The sequence below is a fragment of the Anomaloglossus baeobatrachus genome, assembly GCF_048569485.1.
Source record: "Anomaloglossus baeobatrachus isolate aAnoBae1 chromosome 5 unlocalized genomic scaffold, aAnoBae1.hap1 SUPER_5_unloc_3, whole genome shotgun sequence".
Classification (NCBI taxonomy): Eukaryota; Metazoa; Chordata; class Amphibia; order Anura; family Aromobatidae; genus Anomaloglossus; species Anomaloglossus baeobatrachus.
This window is the reverse complement of record NW_027441806.1, coordinates 215171-235098: the sequence shown is the minus strand read 5'-3', so window position 1 is coordinate 235098 and position 19928 is coordinate 215171. Positions and strand designations below refer to the sequence as shown.

The following is a 19928-nucleotide window of genomic DNA, read 5'->3' as shown; positions in this document are numbered from 1 at the left end:
TACTGTTGCTTTACCACCTACCCCACGGACACAAACTTTTTTTCCCTTTCCAACACGCCTGTTACCCTTTCCACCAGCATCTGTCCTTTTGCAACTCATTTTGTTTGTGACCAAATTGGACACTTAAAATGGCGTAGCAAAAATGGAAAGGTGATGTAGAATGCAGAGGTGGTCTAGCTTTATTGACAGCTGAAGAACCAACACGTACTATCCCAGACAATGAAACTATGCCCCTAAAACTGGCAGCACGTTTTGCAATTAAAATTGCGTAGAAAAAATGGACAGGTGGTGTAGAATGCAGAGGTGGTGTAGCTTGCTTGTCAGCAGAGGAACCCTTATGTACTATCCCAGACAATGAAACTATGCCCCTAAAACTGGCAGCACTTTTTGCACTTAAAATTGCGTAGCAAAAATGGACAGGTGGTGTAGAATGCAGAGGTGGCGTAGCTTGCTTGTCAGCAGAGGAACCCTCACGTACTATCCCAGACAATGAAACTATCCCCCTAAAACTGGCAGCACTTTTTGCAATTAAAATTGCGTAGCAAAAATGGACAGGTGATGTAGAATGCAGAGGTGGTGTAGCTTGCTTGTCAGCAGAGGAACCCTCACGTACTATCCCAGACAATGAAACTATGCCCCTATAACTGGCAGCACTTTTTGCAATTAAAATTGCGTAGCAAAAATGGACAGGTGGGGTACAATGCAGAGGTGGTCTAGCTTGCTTGTCAGCAGAGGAATCCTCACGTTCTATCCCTTACAATGAAACTATGCCCCAAGGAATTGCCTGAGCTGATTTAGACAGACGCTGTGATAAAACCTTGCACAGCTCTGGCAAAGAACTGCCTAGCAAAAATGGCTATAAAATGCTGTAATGTAGCCCTGAAAATGGCTGAAATTACAAGTAGTCCCTAATCCCTAAACCGATATGTAGATTGCACTGTATAAGTCTATAGCGCACACATCAGCAGCAGCAGGAGCGGTGACTGTCACACACCCGCAGCAGAGAGATAATGGCGGCGAAGGGGAAAATGGCCAGGTCTTATAGGGCAAGGACATGTGACATGCACAGCCTATGACACATGCCCTTGCTTGTCTGGCAAAAATCCACTTTGCTGTGTGTGTGTCTGTGATTGGCTGACAGCCTGGCCCGCCCCACTGTACGCGCGGTTCGGAAAAAAAAATGGCGATCGCCATTCTTTCAGCACTCAGCAGCACTGATCTAAACCCCGTCCCCCCACACTATACGCTGAATTTTGATAATATCATTATTAACAGTGACTGACAGTATTACAGTGAAAAGCCAGCTAGTAAGTAGCCACGCTTTTGGTGATTGAACTGTTATCGAACGGTAACTCGAACTGCCGAACTTGAAGCAAATCGTTCGAGTTCGTAAAACGAATCGAACACTGAGCAAGATCACTCGAATTTGAAATTGGCGAACCGTTCGAATCGAACATCGCTCATCTCTATAAACCAATACTCGTTATGCAGTGTGCTATGTATATACACCAATACTCGTTATGCAGTGTGCTATGTATATACACCAATACTCGTTATACAGTGTGATATGTATATACACCAATACTCGTTATGCAGTGTGCTATGTATATACACCAATACTCGTTATGCAGTGTGATATGTATATACACCAATACTCGTTATGCAGTGTGCTATGTATATACACCTATACTTGTTATGCAGTGTGATATGTATATACACCAATACTCGTTATGCAGTGTGATATGTATGCCTTATATCTGTCACATGTGTTAGATATGCTTAGGAGGATTTTTGAGTCTGTTGATATCAGTGTCTGTTACGGCCGATATGTTGTACATCAATGTATCATTTCTGCAAATTTACAGAACTATTCCCTACTGTATTTGTCTTGGATAATTTCTGAAGCCATTCTCTTTCCTCCATTCCCCTCTGTGATGTGGTGCGGGAGGTGGGTTGGAATTAATTAGGACTTGACGAAATCTCATTAGTCACCGCCGAGTCTTCCATATGTTATAAGTGTATGTGATTGTATTACATGGATGCTCTGAGTAACAGCAACAACTGCTGGAAACGCGTTGTCCGGTGCGATCCTCGTCCTTTACTGTCACCAAATACATGATGCCTTTACTATAAAGAAAGACGAGAGACTCCCTCCATATGATCTGTGCGGAGCTGGATACTGAGCCCCTACCAGACACTAAGGAGCTGATCATGTGACCCCTGACTCCTCCCCTCCATGTGACATCATCACAGGTCCTGTAAGCACAGAGCAGCCATATATCTAGTGTGCGGCTCTGCAGGTGGAGGTAGGTGCAGGGTATTATATATCTAGTGTGCGGCTCTGCAGGTGGAGGTAGGTGCAGGGTATTATATATCTAGTGTGCGGCTCTGCAGGTGGAGGTAGGTGCAGGGTATTATATATCTAGTGTGCGGCTCTGCAGGTGGAGGTAGGTGCAGGGTATTATATATCTAGTGTGCGGCTCTGCAGGTGGAGGTAGGTGCAGGGTATTATATATCTAGTGTGCGGCTCTGCAGGTGGAGGTAGGTGCAGGGTATTATATATCTAGTGTGCGGCTCTGCAGGAGGAGGTAGGTGCAGGGTATTATATATCTAGTGTGCGGCTCTGCAGGAGGAGGTAGGTGCAGGGTATTATATATCTAGTGTGCGGCTCTGCAGGTGGAGGTAGGTGCAGGTTATTATATATCTAGTGTGCGGCTCTGCAGGTGGAGGTAGGTGCAGGGTATTATATATCTAGTGTGCGGCTCTGCAGGAGGAGGTAGGTGCAGGGTATTATATATCTAGTGTGCGGCTCTGCAGGAGGAGGTAGGTGCAGGGTATTATATATCTAGTGTGCGGCTCTGCAGGTGGAGGTAGGTGCAGGGTATTATATATCTAGTGTGCGGCTCTGCAGGTGGAGGTAGGTGCAGGGTATTATATATCTAGTGTGCGGCTCTGCAGGTGGAGGTAGGTGCAGGGTATTATATATCTAGTGTGCGGCTCTGCAGGTGGAGGTAGGTGCAGGGTATTATATATCTAGTGTGCGGCTCTGCAGGTGGAGGTAGGTGCAGGGTATTATATATCTAGTGTGCGGCTCTGCAGGAGGAGGTAGGTGCAGGGTATTATATATCTAGTGTGCGGCTCTGCAGGAGGAGGTAGGTGCAGGGTATTATATATCTAGTGTGCGGCTCTGCAGGTGGAGGTAGGTGCAGGGTATTATATATCTAGTGTGCGGCTCTGCAGGTGGAGGTAGGTGCAGGGTATTATATATCTAGTGTGCGGCTCTGCAGGTGGAGGTAGGTGCAGGGTATTATATATCTAGTGTGCGGCTCTGCAGGTGGAGGTAGGTGCAGGGTATTATATATCTAGTGTGCGGCTCTGCAGGTGGAGGTAGGTGCAGGGTATTATATATCTAGTGTGCGGCTCTGCAGGTGGAGGTAGGTGCAGGGTATTATATATCTAGTGTGCGGCTCTGCAGGTGGAGGTAGGTGCAGGGTATTATATATCTAGTGTGCGGCTCTGCAGGTGGAGGTAGGTGCAGGTTATTATATATCTAGTGTGCGGCTCTGCAGGTGGAGGTAGGTGCAGGGTATTATATATCTAGTGTGCGGCTCTGCAGGTGGAGGTAGGTGCAGGGTATTATATATCTAGTGTGCGGCTCTGCAGGAGGAGGTAGGTGCAGGGTATTATATGTCTAGTGTGCGGCTCTGCAGGAGGAGGTAGGTGCAGGGTATTATATGTCTAGTGTGCGGCTCTGCAGGTGGAGGTAGGTGCGGGGTATTATATATCTAGTGTGCGGCTCTGCAGGTGGAGGTAGGTGCGGGGTATTATATATCTAGTGTGCGGCTCTGCAGGTGGAGGTAGGTGCAGGGTATTATATATCTAGTGTGCGGCTCTGCAGGTGGAGGTAGGTGCAGGGTATTATATGTCTAGTGTGCGGCTCTGCAGGTGGAGGTAGGTGCAGGGTATTATATGTCTAGTGTGCGGCTCTGCAGGTGGAGGTAGGTGCAGGTTATTATATATCTAGTGTGCGGCTCTGCAGGTGGAGGTAGGTGCAGGGTATTATATATCTAGTGTGCGGCTCTGCAGGTGGAGGTAGGTGCAGGGTATTATATATCTAGTGTGCGGCTCTGCAGGTGGAGGTAGGTGCAGGGTATTATATATCTAGTGTGCGGCTCTGCAGGTGGAGGTAGGTGCAGGGTATTATATATCTAGTGTGCGGCTCTGCAGGTGGAGGTAGGTGCAGGGTATTATATATCTAGTGTGCGGCTCTCTGCAGGTGGAGGTGTGTGGAGATTCCCCATTACTGGCCTCAGGCTCCATACACATTAGATGCTGGGGAGAACAATCGCTCTATAGAAGAGAATTCTCCTGATTGCCCCGTGAAGGATGGATATGGACAGGGACAAGATGGCGGAGAGGATATTACACCTCACCCTAGAGATCCTCTTCCGGCTTACTGGAGAGGTGAGAGATTCTGATGACGTCACATTACATCATTCTTATCTATGGGAATAACAGATGGACAGAACTGGAGAGGTGAGGACTCTGGAAATGTCTGGAGTGAGATTTATTACTGTGTCTCTCCATAACCAGGATTACACAGTAGTGAAGAAGACCTCTAGTGAGCGCTGTCAGGCCCCTGTGTCTGAGGGATGGGGAAGACCCCTGAGCCCAATCACGGGGCCTCCACCTCACCCCCGATACATGAGGACATCAATGACCAGAAGATCCTAGAACTCACCTACAAGATGATTGAGCTGCTGACTGGAGAGGTGACACTGCTGGGAATGCTGGGACATTATACAGTAACGCTATGAAGGGATCGGGGGTGACGGTATCATTGTATGTGTCAGGTTCCTATAAGGTGTCAGGACGTCACCGTCTATTTCTCCATGGAGGAGTGGGAGTATTTAGAAGGACACAAAGATCTGTACAAGGACGTCATGATGGAGGTTCCCCAGCCCCTCACATCACCAGGTAATAGACAGGACTAAATACACACGGCCTATAATTATCTGTATGTAAGGAATGAATTCAGTCCCTGTATGTGTCTCCTCCAGGTCTATCCAGTAAGAGGACAACACCAGAGAGATGTCCCCGTCCTCTTCTCCCACAGGACTGTAAACAAGAAGACCCCGATGTTCCTCAGGATGTGTTTCCTCCAGCTCTATCCAGTAAGAGATATCTACTCATGTACTTTCTGCACTAATTTGCGTGTTACATTTTTAGATTTTCTGCTCTGTTTTTTTTCAGCTGTATTATCTTTGCTTCTGCTTCTTCTGCTGTTTGTTTCTAGTCCCTTCTCTATGTTGTTATGAAGGCAACTCAAAGACCTGCAGAGGGTTCATGAATACCCGGTTTCCCCGAAAAGACGACTAAAACCGAAAATAAGACCTAGCACGCTTTTATGGGATTTTTGGGTAATGCCTGAAATATAAGCCCTACTCAAAAAAAAACCTAGTTACAGTCATGACCAGCGTTGGAAGGAGTCAAACTGCGCAATTTCTCAGGAACCCCACTCTCTTAGTGAGTTATATTCTAAAGTTGATTGTTTAAGGAACTTTGATGACTTCAAAGTCATGTGACATGATGTAACCAAAGGCCTCTTAATTGCAGGAGTCTAAACTGAACACGACACAGGCTGGAATTAGGGGAAAGGAAGAGCAAATTAGAATTGTGCGACTTTTGTAGGTTGGCCAGAAGAAGGGTGTGAAGCTACTGCTTCTCTAATTCATAACAAACTGCGGCCTTCCCTATGACAGAAATCTCACTCCAGTCCCTGATGTCATTTTTCAGTGTCCATTGCTGGTATTCATGAGTATTCATGAATTCGAGCCCTAATGTTTATCTGCACATACAGCAAGACCCTGCTACCTGTTTTAGTTACAAAGGATAGGCCATCAATTTTACAGTCCAGTCCCTATTTAACACTAGAACTACTGAGGTAGTCATTTTGATTACTTTGCACTATGTATTTCTATATAGGTGTCACGAGTCCAGTAGTTCTAGTGTTAAATATCCGTAATCTTTCTGTAATTATTACACTGTGTGCCGAATTATTAGGCAAATGAGTATTTTGATCACATGATACTTTTTATACATGTTGTCGTACTCCAAGCTGTATAGGCTGAGAGCCAACTACCAATTAAGTAAATCAGGTGATGTGCATCTCTGTAATGAGGAGGGGTGTGGTGTAATGACATCAACACCCAATATAAGGGGTGCTTAATTATTAGGCAGCTTCCTTTCCTTTGGCAAAATGGGTCAGAAGAGAGATTTGACTGGCTCTGAAAAGTCCAAAATTGTGAGATGTCTAGCAGAGGGATGCAGCAGTCTTGAAATTGCCAAACTTTTGAAACGTGATCACCGAACAATCAAGTGTTTCATGACAAATAGCCAACAGGGTCGCAAGAAGTGTGTTGGGCAAAAAAGGTGCACAATAACTACCCATGAATTGAGGAAAATCAAACGTGAAGCTGCCAAGATGCCATTTGCCACCAGTTTGGGCACATTTCAGAGCTGCAACATTACTGGAGTATCAAAAAGCACAAGGTGTGCCATACTCGGGGACATGGCCAAGATAAGGAAGGCTGAAAAACGACCACTTTTGAACAAGAAACTGTAACGTTGCACCCTGCAACCTGGGGTTTCCACTCGCTTGCAGCGGTGTGAGGTAGCTTCAGCAACATATGTACACAGTCTCTTTATAAGAATTCCGGCAGTTTATTTAAAAACACTCTCAGCATAAACTGCTCTTAAACATAAACGGTCCACGTACCCTAGGCATCCAGTCCATTATTAGTCCATAGTGGAAGTTTTAGCAACTTCCCCGCTCTCTGGCTCCTGCCAGCGTACAGCTCTAGCCAAGGTTCCTTCCAACACCCAGGGCCCTCTGCAGACCCCTGTCTGTCCTCTCCTCCAGGAGAGATTCGGCCCTACAGCCCTGGCCTGGCTGCTCTCACCTCAGTCTCAACTCAGACTCAATTTCAGAGCCCTGTGTTCAGCCTCCACACAGGCTCATACATCCAGAGCTCCCTGCTCTGCTCTCACTCGTCTCCAGCACACACACTGGAAGTCTAGAGCCAGTCTCTCTCTAGATTGCCCTAGACACACTCCACCCAAGTTCAGAGACAGGATTGCTTTAACCCCTGGAGCCACACCCACAGGTGGTAAGGAGTGTGTAATCAGCATCACACACCCTTCCATAGCTCTGCATGTAATGCAGTCCTGTGGAACCACAGGTCCCAGCCAACTTCACATTGCAGAGCACCCACACTTCTGCAAAACATACCGGCCCTTTGTAATACAGCCGGTTGATACTTCACATACCCTCCCCCTCTGTTCAAACCCGTAGGGGAGAACACTTCCCAACGACCTGGGGCCGCGAGACAGGGTATCCCCGCTGCCATGCCCCACCAGTCGAGAGGGCCGTCCAAGGTGCCCAAGAGCATTAGTCCCTGAGACATCGCCCGACACTGTCACCAAACCCTGTCATGTCAACCTAGGGTTAAAGGACGTCCCCTTTCCGGACCATTCTCTCCCTGACCCCCTCCCAGGGTCACCGTAGTAGAGAGACACGTCCTCAGTCAAACCTACAGTCTTGTCCGAACCCAGGCTTACTCGTGTACCCCCAGGGCTACTGTCAGGAACTCTAAGCTCATAGCGGCCACTATCTACAGTACATCGTAAGTTACTTCTCTGTCGGCGATTCCTTCTATCGTGTGTCTTAACTACTGGACCGATTCGCCATCTTCCACTTCTTTCCCCTGAACAACGGGTGGAAGACGGCTGCTGTCCCCCACACAGTTGGCGAAGCTGCTCCTCAATTTTCAGGTTTTCTTGCCTCAACCGCTCCATGTCACGTACATGGTGTACCCGATATTCAAGAAGGCTTCGAATGTTTCCAAGACTCTCTACAGTCCCGACACAGACGAACGGAACCACACCAGCTTCCCAAGGTATGTTGCTCTCATTAGCAGCAGGGATTCTTAATCTCACCAATCCCGACTTATTCACCATGTCTTGCATGACTCGTCCGGTTCTTCCAATGACTCTCCCCACCAGACTCCAGGGTACTAGGATGATATCTTCCGCCAGACTCTGCGCTTTCCTTTTATACTCTAGCTGTCTAGTGGCTTCTTCATTTTGCAGTTGGACCTGCCACTTAATACGAACACATCTGAAGTGCATGTCCTTTAGAATAGCCACCCGCTGCCCAGTAACTGCAGTGGTGGACAATATCACTAACTGTTCAGCCTCTGGAGTACAGTAGACCTCACACGCTTCCACAGCTCTCTTAAATTCGTCATGCATGCCCTCGGTGGCACATGCGTCTCTTAAGTCCTCAGGTATATCCACCATGCAGTTGACTACAGAAGTCTCATTCATCCCTGCCGCTTCCACATGCTTGTCCAGTTTAGCTTCCAGAGTCAGCTCTCTTTGGGCCTCCCCTGCTTCAACAAGTTTGGTCAGGATCGACACTCGCTGCTCCATCTGCTCCAAGGCTACCTGGGACCTGGACTGGTACTCTGCCAAGCGACTTCGGAGCTCTGCCACTTCTTTCTCCAGCTCCCTTACTCGACTCTCAGTACCCTGTGTAAGACCCGCAACACACATCCGTTTTTTTTGTACGTGTACGGTACGTATTTGCACGTACCGGAGACACATACACACGGAGACCCATGTTATGCAATGGTAGATGGCACACACACGTAAAATCACACGAAACGTGTGTCCGTGTGATAAGTACGTGTGCGCTTTTCTGCACGGACGACATGTCCGTTTTTGGCCGGCAGCACGCAGGCACGGATCCGCTAAAGTCTATGGGTCCGTGCCTACACGGACCGCACACGGAGTATGTCCGTGTTCAGCACGTTTCGTGCGTGTGCGTTTTTACATTAGCGATCTTATTTTTATTTTTTTTTAAATTAAATTCAGTATACTTACCTTTTTTTCTGCTGTTCTCAGTCATACTTACATTGGCGCTCGTTTTTTTTCTTCCCCCGGCTCATACCGCTCCCCGATCACCAGCGCGGCGAGGAACAGCTGTGCAGAGAATACGCGGCAACGATTACTTTGAATATAACGGCCGCTCATTAATCAATCTCGTATTCCCTGCTTTCCACGCGCCCCGGCAAATATGATTGGTTGCAGTGAGACACGCCCCCCACGCTGAGTGACAGCTGTGTAACTGCAGCCAATCACAGCCGCCGGTGGGCGTGTCTGTACTGTGCAGTAAAATAAATAATTAAAAAAAACGGCGTGCGGTCCCCCCCAATTTTAATACCAGCCAGATAAAGCCATACGGCTGCAGGCTGGTATTCTCAGGATGGGGAGCCCCACATTGTGGGGAGCCCCCCAGCCTAACAATATCAGCCAGCAGACGCCCAGAATAGCCGCATACATTAGATGCGACAGTTCTGGGACTTTACCCGCCTCTTCCCGATTTGCCCTGGTGCGTTGGCAAATCGGGGTAATAAGGAGTTAATGGCAGGGCAGCCCATAGCTGCCACTAAATCCTAGATTAAGCATGTCAGGCGATCAGCTGCTGTCAGTCAGGTAACTCACGGCCACCGCTGGATCCAGCGGTGGCCGCGGGTAACCTCAGTGACAGCACAGCTGATCGCGCTACTCACCTCATTTGCTGCGTGGAACTGACAGGAGCGGCGGTGTATTCCGCGGATTACGCCAGACATGGAGGGCTTTATCGGCCTGAATAAAGTGGTGAATGAGGGTATGTGTTATTGTTTTTTATTGCAAATAAAGGATTTCTTCAGGTGTGTGTGTGTATTTATTTACTGTAACTTACAGATTAATCATGGAGTTTATCTCGGGGAGACGCCTGACATGATTAATCTAGGATTTAGTGGCAGCTATGGGCTGCCATTAACTCCTTATTACCCCGATTTGCCAACGCACCAGGGCAAATCGGGAAGAGGTGGGTAAAGTCCCAGAACTGTCGCATCTAATGTATGCGGCAATTCTGCGCGTCTGCTGGCTGATATTGTTAGGCTGGGGGGCTCCCCATAACGTGGGGCTCCCCATCCTGAGAATACCAGCCTGCAGCCGTATGGCTTTATCTGGCTGGTATTAAAATTGGGTGGGAACGCACGCCAGTTTTTTAAATTTATTTATTTTACTGCACAGTATAGAAACGCCCACCAGCGGCTGTGATTGGTTGCAGTTACACAGTTGTCACTCAGCGTGGGGGGCGTGTCTCACTGCAACCAATCACAGGCGTCTGTGGGTGGGGAAAGCAGGGAATACGAGATTGATTAATGAGCAGCCGGCATATTCAAAGTAATTGTTGCCGCGTATTCTCTGTTCCTTGCCGCGCGGGTGATCGGGGAGCGGTAAGTATGAGAGAGGGCTGCTCACTTCAGTCACTCGGGGGATTAGCGGTCACTGGTGAATCCTTCACAGGTGACCGCTAATCAGTACGCGGCACACAGACAGAGCCGCGGCATGACAATGAAATCGGGTGAAGAACACCCGAGTTCATTCTCATCGCGCAACTCTGTCTGCTGTCAGCCGACATGTATCAACAACATTGTCCAACACACAAACGAACATTCCACATGGACATTCCACGTACACATACACGTGCATTTTACACACAAACACGGACATTTTACACATACACACGGCTCGCATACGCCATCACACGGATGCCATACGTACCGGAGAAACGCCCCAAAAATCGGAACACGGACCCGAAAAACGGACCATGTCACACGGACGTTTTTTTTGCGGAAGTGTGTTTTAGGCCTAAGAAGTATCTCTTGTTGCAGATGGTCTTTGCTCATCCTCTTGAATGAGTGTTCACTTGCGGACCTCTCTGGTCTACGACACCCTCTTTCCGAGACTTCTTCCACCTCTACACCTCTGGCTTTTTCGTGGGGTTCAACTTTGTCATAGTCACCCCTCTCTTGGGTGTCAGCTGCTTCACCTTCGGCTTTCAACTCTGGGGTCGGCTCCTTCTCCATGGCTTCATCGCACGGACCACTGTTGTCCCGATTTATCGGTTTCTCTGGCAGCACGTCATCGCTTGCCAGTGTACCCGCCTCAGCTGCAGAACCTTTTGGGTTTCTTACTCTTCTTACCCACGACCTTCTCTATATCCTCCATCTTGGTTTTACCAAGCAGGTCAGGCAGGCTCTCAGTCCTGGATGAGACCTCTGGTCCAGACTTCACCTCCTCAGAGGCTCTCTTCACTTCAGCGCCAGCTGTTTCTTGGGTCTTCACTGCATTACCTTCAACTTCCTCTGGGGTCTTTGCAGTGTCACCCTCAGCCTGGGTGTCACACCCTTCAACATGGCACTCTGTTCCTTTTAGAGATTTGGGGCTGAATTCGCTGTCATCCACCCCAGCACCCGGTAGTTCACCAGTCTGCTCACCATGACTGTTGGGGATTATTCCTCCCCCCCCTCACTCTCCAGGATTCCATTTCCTATACCACTCTCGCTTGACAGACTATCAGCTGCACCCGGGGAAATCATAGGGACCACCCCCATTACGTCCTTGGTTGGCTCCTTTTCTGCGTTTTTACCCTGCTGATTTCTGTTGTTACAATGTGTCAGTTCCGTCTCTGATTCCTCTTTCTTTTGTAGGATATCACCATCTGACTCTACCGTAGCAGTTGTTACTGGCACCATGTCTTCATTAGCCAGGCATGTCACTTTCTCTGCACCCTCAGACGGCATACACTGTGCCCCATCTCGGCGCTTATTACGTCTTCGGCGTCGTGAGGATGTTTTACCCTTCTCGCCCATCTGTACCTCACTGTACTCGTTTGTCCCCTTTCTAGAGTCAGTGTCTTTACTGGAGTCATCATCACTCCCCCTGGTGTCCTGGACTAACATGTCCCCGCTTAACCAGGTGTCAGTCTCCTCCCCTGAAATTACTTGGGTTTTAGTGGTCAGACTGTCACTTCCCTTTGGAGACGTCACGTCACTAACTTGGAGAGACCCTCTATGTCCCTTGGTCACCCCTAACTCTGGACAGTCCTTATTTGGAGGTGCCATCTCCTCTTTGCACCTCAATATACAGGGGATCGATATAACCTCATACGGTAAACAGGCTGTCTTAGGCGGGGGACGACTCATTCCGGTGTAATCGGTCCCGGCCTCTGTCTTCCATAAGTCCTTAAACAACTCAAAGTCTTGTCCTATGATAACTGGATAGATCAAATCCCGAACCACACCCACGTCTGGGCGCCCCATACGGTCGGGCGTCTGAATCATGACTCTGGCCAGAGGATATTCTTTAGTGGTCCCATGCACACAGCTTCCTTCTATTGTCCTACCATCCATAAAATGGAGATTGGGCATGGGTCTCACTAAGGTCATCCGGCTCCCCGGGTCTAACAGACCAAACACACGTAGCCCATTCAAGTCCACGGAGCACTTCTGTGGCCTCACATCGGATGGATAGCCTATACCGCAGGTAGGACATAGGTAAGGCGAACCCCATTGCCCCTTGCTATAGTCCACCTGTTCGGCTTGAGAATGCTCCACCCCCTTGTGGGTCATCAGTGCTTTCTGAGGTGCCGCCCCCTGTTGGGTAACCACCCCCTTCCAGGACTCCGCCCCATTTTGGGTAACCATTCCCTTCTGGGACTCCGCCCCCTTTTGCGGTTTCCATGCAATGTCCTTAGCCCCCAGTTCACACCGTTCGCCCTTATCTCCCTGGGCACCCAGTGTCCATACTGGCCCCCGAAGGGAACGCTCAAACTGGTCCATGGCTGCGACATCGCTACACACTGACAGCTCCTGCTGTCCCCGGACCAGGAACTAGTACAGCTCCTCCACAACATCCGCAGGGACCATTCCCTCTTTTTGGCTTTCAGCCCCCACTGCTGTCACTAGACCTCCTGGCACATGCTGTTGGTGCTGCTGGCTCTGCAGCAGCTGGTTCAGGAGCCCCTCCATGCTGCAACGAGAAGAGGAACAGGAGGGGCGCTCCAATGGGTAATACCCAGTGGTCGAAGACAGGGAGGGGGTTAGAGAACCACTAACCTTTCCGGGTTGTACCGCCCGCACAACCAGGATCTCTAGCCTGTGGTGTATCGCTGCTCACCAAGCAGGGCCTTGCAATTCCGCCTGGCCTGGAACCTCCAGTCACTGGTCTCGCCACTGCAGCACAGAACCCCGCTGATTCACCGCCAGCAGCTGGAGCACGCTGTCCCTGTTCGTGGACCCGCCGATCCACCGCCAGCTACTTGAGTGCGCAGACAAAATTTTCGTTGACCTGCAAATCCACAGCAATACTTCCTAGGCCGTTGCCCTTAGCAACTAGGCTGCATTGCCCCTAGCAACCAGACCGCATGCCCGCATTCTCCACCATATGTAACGTTGCACCCCGCAACCTGGGGGTTCCACTCGCTTGCAGCGGTGTGAGGTAGCTTCAGCAACATATGTACACAGTCTCTTTATAAGAATTCTGGCAGTTTATTTAAAAACACTCTCAGCATAAACTGCTCTCAAACATAAACGGTCCACGTACCGTGGGCATGCAGTCCATTATAAGTCCATAGTGGAAGCTTTAGCAACTTCCCCACTCTCTGGCTCCTGCCAGTGTACAGCTCTAGCCAAGGTTCCTTCCAGCACCCAGGGCCCTCTGCAGACCCCTGTCTGTCTCTCCTCCAGGAGAGATTCGGCCCTACAGCCCTGGCCTGGCTGCACTCACCTCAGTCTCAACTCAGACTCAATTTCAGAGCCCTGTGTTCAGCCTCCACACAAGCTCCCTGCTCTGCTCTCACTCGTCTCCAGCACACACACTGGAAGTCTAGAGCCAGTCTCTCTCTAGACTGCCCTAGACACACTCCACCCAGGTTCAGAGACAGGATTGCTTTAACCCCTGGAGCCACACCCACAGGTGGTAAGGAGTGTGTAATCAGCATCACACACCCTTCCATGGCTCTGCATGTAATGCAATCCTGTGGAACCACAGGTCCCAGCCAACTTCACATTGCAGAGCACCCACGCTTCTGCAACACATACCTGCCCTTTGTAATACAGCCGGTTGATACTTCACAAAACGTAAGATAAATCGTCAAGACTGGGAAATATCTTCAGGCTTTTTCAGTTAAGGGCAGAGAGCTCCTCTCCGACTCAGACGCCAGCAAGGTGGAGGTGGGGTACTGGTATGGGCTGGTATCATCAAAGATGAACTTGTGGGACCTTTTTGGGTTGAGGATGGAGTGAAGCTCAACTCCAAGACCTACTGCCAGTTTCTGGAAGACAACTTCTTCAAGCAGTGGTACAGGAAGAAGTCAGTATCGTTCTAGAAAAACATGATGATCGCTGCTCAGGAAAAACATTTATAAATATCCTCTTAATCTTGTACTGACTATGACCTGAGGAAGGCGTTCCGCCGAAACGCGTAGTAGTATACATCTGCCATGCATCAGTGTGAACAAGCTGGTGTCTTTACTTGAGAAATGGATATATATTTTTAATCGAGTTGATATAAATAAAGAAGCATTTTTATTTATCCCTTTGGAGTCCAGCTGGATTTTTCCACTGCTTTCTTCCATCATAAAGAAAGGTGGCTATATTGGTCACTTTTTTGGGTTTTGTTTTTGCATGTCAGAAATGTTTATTTCTAAATTTTTTTGCAGTTATGTTGGTGTACCTGGTGAAAATAAAGAAGTGAGATGGAAATATATTTGGTTTTTATTAAGTTGCCTAAAAATTCTGCACAGTAATAGTTACCTGCACAAACAGACATCCTCCTAAGATAGCCAAATCTAAAAAAAACCCCACTCCTACTTCCAAAAATATTAAGCTTTGATATTTATGAGTCTTTTTGGTTGATTGAGAACATAGTTGTTGATCAATAATAAAAAAAATCCTCTAAAATACAACTTGCCTAATAATTCTGTACATGGTGTATATAAAGGGTACTTTACACGCTGCGATATCGGTACCGATATCGCTAGCGAGCATACCCGCACCCGTCGGTTGTGCGTCACGGGCAAATTGCTGCCCGTGGCGCACAACATCGCTAACACCCGTCACACGGACTTACCTTCCCTGCGACGTCGCTCTGGCCGGCGATCCGCGTCCTTTCTAAGGGGGCAGGTCGTGCGGCATCACAGCGACATCACACGGCAGCCGACCAATAGCAGAGGAGGGGCAGAGATGAGCGGCCGGAACATGCCGCCCACCTCCTTCCTTCCTCATTGCCGGTGGACGGAGGTAAGGAGATGTTCGTCGTTCCTGCAGTGTCACACATAGTAATGTGTGATGCCGCAGGAATGACGAACAACATCGTACCTGCAGCAGCAACGATATTAAGGAAATGAGCGACGTGTCAACGAGCAACGATTTTTCACGTTTTTGTGCTCGTTGATTGTCGCTCATTGGTGTCAAACGCTGCGATGTCGGTAACGGCGCTGGATGTGCTTCACTACCGACGTGGCCACGACGCTATATCGTTACCGATGTCGCAGCATGTAAAGCACCCTTTAGTCTTTAAATTGTCTATGCTGTGGATCAATGTTACAAGGAGATTTTTGCAGGTTTTGCCAACTGTCATGGTGGTGTCAGGATCTGTGGAAATTATAGATTCTAGTACTCAAAATGTTAACTTCTCTGATGTCTATGAGCAGTGCAGGGAGACACAGGCATCGAACCAAAGGCATCGAACCACAGGCTTGGGCAGTCTAGCAAGAGTTATTCTCGGGTAATCTGCTTGTTAATGTCTTTGATCACATGCTGTGGAGGAGAAAGTATCATTCGCTCCCCTTCTGTATATGCTGGCTGGGCGATTTCATTAATGCCAGCTATAATTTACCTATACTGGTCTGGTGAGGTGTTGTGATCCAGACGAAAGGCCCTGTCACACACACAGATAAATCTGCGGCAGATCTGTGGTTGCAGTGAAATTGTGGACAATCAGTATCAGGTTTGTGGCTGTGCACAAATGGAACAATATGTCCATGATTTCACTGCAACCACAGATCTGCCAAAGATTTATCTCTGTGTGTAACGGGGCCTTTACAGGTAGTTGTTGTGAATTATTGCTGTGAGCTGTTGTTGTTTTCTTTTTATCGCTGCCTTCCTGCTCTTGCTTTTCTCTTTAGTCTCTCACTGTTTATTTCTGTGAGTTTGCAATATGTCCCGTCTGTCTTAGGCCCCTTTCACACACACGTCTCTGGTATGTGCTACGTTCGTTTCCACATGTACTGGAGACACGGGCACACGTATACCCATTAAAATCAATGGGTTTATGTGCACGCACGTGTTCCGCAATTGGCCCGTGCCTCCGTGTGCAGCAGACGTGAGCCCATGTGCTCCATACGGAGGCATGTCCATTTTTCTCCAGCAGCACAGGTGTCACGCAGCCCGCACACGTACCACACGGATGTAGTGTGGATGCGGTCCTGTGTGACACACGCTGGAGAAACACGTGTCATTATTTTAAAATAAAAAAACACACACTCACCTCCACCAGCCCTGCAGAATCTTCCGCTGCAAACAGTTGCTGACGACCACCGCACATTATGAGCGTGTTAAGGAGGTGGGCGTGGTGTCACAGCCGCTGATCTCCGCCCCCCTATTCTCAGCCAGAAGCAACATCAGATGAGAGTGGGCGGGGCTGGAGCCGAAGATCAGTACCCTGGACAGCAGGAAGGACCACGTGAGTATTCAAATTACAGGTTCTCCGTGTGTTATCGCGGATAGCACACGTAGAACACACGTGGCCCGCACGTACCGGAGACACGTACTTACCAAACGCAACACGCAAGGAAAATACGTGTCTCGCGGCACGTGCGTGATTTTCACGTGCTTGTGAAGGGAGCCTTAATCTGTGTTTCCATCATACTACTGCCCCTTCCTAACCGATTAGAGCTGGTCGGAAGAATAGTAAGATATGGGCGTCTCCATCTTCAGGGGTAATCCACAGGTTAGGAATAGCTTAGGGTCCCCTAGCGTGTGAGACAGTATAGGAGCCTCCTGTCCCTCATTATCCTGCAATCACATTGTGACAATCAATCAGATTATTTACTGTAGCACATTCCAGACAACTGGTGCTAGGAATGGGAGATCCGCATTAACTAAGATGTAACTCTTAAGTGGGCTTTACACGCAGCGATATCGCTAGCGAGCGTACCCGCCCCCGTCGGTTGTGCGTCATGGGCAAATCGCTGCCTGTGGAGCACAACATTGCTTACACCTGTCACACTATACTTACCTGCCTAGCGACGTCGCAGTGGCCGGCAAACCGCCTCCTTTCTAAGGGGGGCGGTTCGTGCGGCGTCACTAAGTGGCCGCCCAATAGAAGTGGAGGGGTGGAGATGAGCGGGCCGAACATCCCGCCCACCTCCTTCCTTCCTTCCTTCATTGCGTGCGGCCGCAGGTACGATGTAGTTCCTCGTTCCTGTGGTGTCACACAGAGCGATGTGTGCTGCCGCAGGAACGACGAACAACATCGTACCTGCAACAGCAACGATAATCGGGAAAGGAACGACTGGACAACGATATGGTGAATATTTCTGATCGTTAACAGTTGTTCCTGCGGTGTCACACGCAACGACGTCGCTAACAAGGCTGGATGTGTGTCACGAATTCCGTGACCCCAACGGCATCTCGTTTGCGATGTCGTTGCGTGTAAAGCCCGCTTTAGATGTCGAAATTGGACAAGAGATTCAGAATACATTTTTTCCTAATTTAATTTCTGTTCTGGTTTAAAAAAGTAATAGTACTTTCAAGATAATATCATTAAAAAATAATAACATTGTGTTTATTTTTAGCCGATGACTGTATTGGGAGTTCAGATGGAAATCTTATATCTTCAGAATTTATAACAGATGATGAAAGTATCACACATGATACATATGAAGAGCATGCTGCTGTCCCAGATATACCTCCAGTCCTTCCTCGGAAAGCTTTATCATCAGATCTTTTCAAACAAGTCCAAAATTCCGATTTATCACAGAATTGTCAGCAAAATAAAACTTACGGAAGGGATGTGGAGCATGAAATGGCTCATACAAAGGAGAAACCATTTTCATGTTCAAAATGTGGGAAATGTTTTACCAAGAAATCACATCTTGTTAACCTTCAAAAAGTTCAGACACATGAAAATCCGTTTTCATCTCCTCAATGTGAGAAATGTTTTGCTCGAAAATCAAACCTTATTGATAATCAAAAATGTCAGACAGGGAAGAAGCTATTTTCATGTTCAGAGTGTGGGAATTGTTTTAAATGGAAATCAGAACTTGTCCGTCATCAAAGATTTCACACAGGGGAGAAGCCATTTTCATGTTCAGAATGTGGGAAATGTTTCCACCAGAAATCAGATCTTGTTATGCATCAAAGATCTCACACAGGAGAGAAACCATTTTCATGTTCAGAGTGTGGGAAATGTTTTATTCAGAGATCAGAACTTGTTAGGCATCAAAGATCTCACACAGGGGAGAAACCATTTTCATGTTCAGAGTGTGGGAAATGTTTTATTCAGAGATCAGAACTTGTTAGGCATCAGAAAATTCACACAGGGGAGAAGCCATTTTCATGTTCAGAATGTGGGAAATGTTTTATTCGGAAATCAGATCTTGTTATGCATCAAAGAACTCACACAGGGGAGAAACCATTTTCATGTTCAGAGTGTGGGAAATGTTTTATTCAGAGATCAGAACTTGTTAGGCATGAGAAAATTCACACAGGGGAGAAACCATTTTTATGTTCAGAGTGTGGGAAATGTTTTATTCGGAAATCAGATCTTGTTATGCATCAAAGATCTCACACAGGGGAGAAACCATTTTCATGTTCAGAGTGTGGAAAATGTTTTATTCAGAAATCAGACCTTGTTAGACATCACAAAATTCACACAGGGGAGAAGCCTGTGTGAAAAGGCTCCACCGTGAGTGGTTCTAACCACACAAGGGGTTTCACCAACAGTAGATATAACAAGACTAGGTTTCAGCAACTCAGTAGAATTAGATCACATTCTGCTGAGCCTTGTGTGTCATCGCCACTACTAGCCAGTGGTGGAGAAAATAGGTCACAAAACATTGACCAAGCGACCCCTCCTGTACGGACCACTACCCCCTACAGTCCTTGAGAAATACTCAACTCTTCCTCCTTCTATTGAGGTTATTAAAGTACACATTTCTTCTTCTATTGCTCCTATCACTACTAATACAACGCTTACAGTTAGGTCCAGAAATATTTGGACAGTGACACAAGTTTTGTTATTTTAGCTGTTTACAAAAACATGTTCAGAAATACAATTATATATATAATATGGGCTGAAAGTGCACACTCCCAGCTGCAATATGAGAGTTTTCACATCCAGATCGGAGAAAGGGTTTAGGAATCATAGCTCTGTAATGCATAGCCTCCTCTTTTTAAAGGGACCAAAAGTAATTGGACAAGGGACTCTAAGGGCTGCAATTAACTCTGAAGGCGTCTCCCTCGTTAACCTGTATTCAATGAAGTAGTTAAAAGGTCTGGGGTTAATTACAGGTGTGTGGTTTTGCATTTGGAAGCTGTTGCTGTGACTAGACAACATGCGGTCTAAGGAACTCTCAATTGAGGTGAAGCAGAACATCCTGAGGCTGAAAAAAAAGAAAAAATCCATCAGAGAGATAGCAGACATGCTTGGAGTAGCAAAATCAACAGTCGAGTACATTCTGAGAAAAAAGGAATTGACTGGTGAGCTTGGGAACTCAAAAAGGCCTGGGCGTCCACGGATGACAACAGTGGTGGATGATCGCCGCATACTTTCTTTGGTGAAGAAGAACCCGTTCACAACATCAACTGAAGTCCAGAACACTCTCAGTGAAGTAGGTGTATCTGTCTCTAAGTCAACAGTAAAGAGAAGACTCCATGAAAGTAAATACAAAGGGTTCACATCTAGATGCAAACCATTCATCAATTCCAAAAATATACAGGCCAGAGTTAAATTTGCTGAAAAAC

General features: G+C 47.8%; 1 protein-coding gene across 1 annotated transcript in view; it reads left to right on the top strand.

Annotated features, from left to right (window-relative positions):
• LOC142259158 (uncharacterized) overlaps positions 1-19599 on the top strand; it is a 92502-nt gene extending 72903 nt beyond the window's left edge. Inside the window, exon 5 of the mRNA XM_075331662.1 lies at positions 18170-19599. Coding sequence (XP_075187777.1) covers positions 18170-18858 — 689 coding nt within the window. The 3' untranslated portion in view covers positions 18859-19599. The remainder of the gene's footprint in view (positions 1-18169) is intronic.
• The last annotated feature ends 329 nt before the right edge of the window (positions 19600-19928 follow it).